Below are 3,313 nucleotides of genomic sequence, written 5' to 3'. Positions count from 1 at the left end.
TGTTGTCATTGTGGTATAGCTGCATTTAATGTTGTTTTTGTATCAACTTTTTAAAAAAATAGTTTTCAATGTATTTATTCACTTTTCTGTATCTGATGTAGCTGTTTTAAAGTGCTTTAAACTTAGTATTGTAAGGTATTAGCTTATTTTATAACGCTTCCATATAGAATTCCACATAATAAGGCATTCAGTATGGTCCTGTGGTACTTTTTACAATGCTTTTTTTATTGTAGATTACACAATTTGTATTATTTTTGCTGCAGCTGTAAGGAAGTAATTTCCCTTGCGGGGTTCAGCCGTAAATAGCCAAAATTATTTCAGGAACTTCAGACATTTCAGGCCCTCCCACAAACTGGCTCACTGACGGCCCCCCCTTTTCCACCCACCCACTCACTACCCAGCTTCTTCTCAGAAAGAGTGACACCCTGAGCTGGGAAAGCTGTTTGATAACCAGCGTTCAGACACTGGTCGGAGGCAGGCAGGAGCCGCTGTCACGTGCCAGAACCAGTTGAATAATGAAGAGTCGTTGTTGTGTAAGCCAGTCTCTCCGCCTTACCTAACAATTAGCTAGTTTTGGTGATATAACTGAAACTGCAGTTACCTCCGCAGGTACAGATTAGCGTCCTCTACTCGGTAAAAGCGTCACGCCCATAAAACGGAAGCATGTCAACCGAAAAAGGTAAGACTATTGCCATTTTTTTTACTCCCGTTCTGATAAATCGATATCTCAAGTCTCAACGGTACTGTTAAGTTTTTGGATTTTAAAAGATATATTAACACAGACACGTGAACAACGTATATATGGCAGAACAGTTCTATAAACGGTGCATATTTGTATTACTTGTGTATTAAACTACGCTATAATGCGTTAGTGTGCTGGTGTCATATGCACAATTTTAATTCTCTTTATGTGCATAAGGCAGTTGAATAAAAGGTGGAATATTTTCCTGAAATATTAACACGTGCAATATTAAAATATAAAAGTGAAAGTACTTATTTCCAGTAGAGTGCTTTAGGTTTAAGTAAACTGCTTGCTTTTATTGGGAGGTCCCTGTTAAAACTTTTTAATAATTTGAATAATTCAGGTAGTTCTTTAGACACACAGGCGACACTTTATTAGGATTATTGTGGGGCATGCTTTTCCCCTGAGAACTGCCTTCATTCTTATTGGCATAGATTGAACAACAGCTGGAAACATCAGTCACACTTTTTGGTTCATATTAATATGATAGATTTGCATCCGTTACAGCGCATCCCACTCAGAGATGCTCTTCTGCATGCCTTAGTTGTAAACAAGTGGTTGTTTGAGTTAGTGTCCACTTTGAGCAGTCTGGTCATTCTCATCTGACCTCTGACATTAACAAGAGATTTTCTCTCAGAGAACTGCTGCTCACCAGATGTTTTCTCTTTTCCTGCGCCTTGTCTGTGAACCCCACAGTTGGCTGTGTGAGAAAAATCCCAGCAGATCTGCAGTTTTTAAGATACTCAAATCAGCCCGTCTGGAATCAGCAACCATGCCATGTTCACCTTTCTTCCCCATTCAAATGTTCTTCATCATCTTGACCATGTCTACATGCCCTAATGCACTGAGGTGCTGTCCTATAATTGGCTCATTAGATATCTGCATTAATAAGCAGTTGAACAGGTGTTCTTACCAAAGTGGCTGATGAGTGCAGATATCAGCTGACTCATTATAGGCAAGAAACTGTGACTTAGCACTAAAAACTATTCAATTTATTGACTTTACTGTGCAGTAAGTATACACAATATAATGCTTTCTATAATTTGCAGATTTTTGGAGATCAATAAAGTATTTCTGATCTATCTGATTTTTCTTTAGTTATATTTATTATTTTTCTAACACAAAATGCTGAAAGTGAAAAAAAAAACGTTTCTGTAAGGATAATGCATGAATAATGCATATTAGTCATTACCTCAATTTTCTGATATTCTTAAAACCAGCTGAATAATTTACTTGATATTAAACATCGACTCAGAGTTTCTGAGATGCATCATTTTACTGGAGCAGGAAATGACAATAAAACTAGAATGGAGACATCATTAAGTAACATTACATATGACATCCTCCCCAGTTCCTGACACCCCAGTGGAAGTCATTGTGGACCTTTTAACTAAAGCCCAGGACATAGCTGCATCCTGTGGGAATGTTCCAGAAGAGTTGACAAGCCACTTGCAGAAGGCTCTGGACATCGCCAGTGGCCTGGATGACTACCTGGAGAAAATGACCACACAGGAAAGTGAACAGCTTGCAGAACTTTTTAAGTAAGTCCTCACTTATAATCATAAAGCACAGCAAGCATTTGCTGTGTGAAATAAGTATTAACATATTCGATTACACTCCATTGTAGAAAGACTTTTTCTCATGACTGGGATCAAGTGCACAAGGAGGGCAAGACTATGTTCAAGCTTCCCAAGGAATGTATCACTGGACACGTTGAAGGTGGGGCTTTCATACATGTGCTGCTTACACCATACCATTTTCTTTTTTACTGGTTTAGTCATATTGTGATAACATGATCTCTGATCTGTTTTTGGCAGGTCAAACGCTGAAGATGCTGATCCACATGAGTCAAGCGAAAAGGGTCCTAGAGATCGGGATGTTCACTGGCTATGGAGCTCTGTCGATGGCTGAAGCGCTACCAGAGGACGGGTGCTTAGTGGCCTGCGAGTTGGAGCCATACCTTAAAGAGTTTGCTCAGCCCATTTTTGATAAGTCTCCACATGGTAAAAAGATTAATGTCAAGACTGGAAATGCCATGGAGACACTAAAGGTGAGTAAAAATCGATCAACTTTAGATCCTTTTGAAGGTCCAATGAACTGTTTTGCAAACTAAAAATACATTTAGGTAACACTTAGCCTTCACTGCGTGTCACATGCGTTCCATAATCAGAACAGTCCAAGGCTAACGCTGACCCTTTTTGTCAATAAGTGAACAAACTGTGGGTCATGGGGTCAGTTTTGTAATAACGTTGTCTCTGTTCCAGGAATTAGCCACCGCCGGTGAACAGTTCGACATGGTTTTCATCGATGCAGACAAAAACAACTACATCAACTACTACAAATTTATCATGGACAACAACATGCTCAGATTGCGAGGGGTCATATGTATCGATAACTCGCTGTTCAAAGCCAGGGTTTATCTTAATGAAACCACAGATAGCAATGGACTGGCCCTTCGCGAGTTCAACCAGTTTGTGTCTAATGACCCCCGAGTAGAGCAGGTGAGTTTCAGATGTTTTCGTGTTGCAGTCAGTTGTTTGTTGGTTAACCTTTATTCTAATAATGCCTCCT

General features: G+C 39.5%; 1 protein-coding gene across 2 annotated transcripts in view; it reads left to right on the top strand.

Annotated features, from left to right (window-relative positions):
* The first annotated feature begins 383 nt into the window (after positions 1-383).
* The window catches only part of zgc:113054 (uncharacterized protein LOC541322 homolog), a 13,112-nt gene continuing 10,182 nt past the window's right edge, over positions 384-3,313 (top strand). Inside the window, exons 1-6 of one of the 2 annotated variants that reach the window (XM_005943856.3) lie at positions 384-533; positions 610-679; positions 2,094-2,283; positions 2,370-2,461; positions 2,560-2,792; positions 3,007-3,243. In XM_005943856.3, coding sequence (XP_005943918.1) covers positions 664-679; positions 2,094-2,283; positions 2,370-2,461; positions 2,560-2,792; positions 3,007-3,243 — 768 coding nt within the window. In that variant the 5' untranslated portion in view covers positions 384-533; positions 610-663. Of the gene's footprint in view, positions 534-597; positions 680-2,093; positions 2,284-2,369; positions 2,462-2,559; positions 2,793-3,006; positions 3,244-3,313 lie in introns of both variants that reach the window. The other variant, XM_005943855.3, reaches the window with a different exon arrangement.

Source organism: Haplochromis burtoni, unplaced genomic scaffold, assembly GCF_018398535.1.
Source record: "Haplochromis burtoni strain Fernald_Lab_line unplaced genomic scaffold, NCSU_Asbu1 Contig_245, whole genome shotgun sequence".
Lineage (NCBI taxonomy): Eukaryota > Metazoa > Chordata > Actinopteri > Cichliformes > Cichlidae > Haplochromis > Haplochromis burtoni.
Note: the sequence above shows the minus strand (reverse complement) of the source record. Positions and strands in the feature narration are given on the sequence as shown.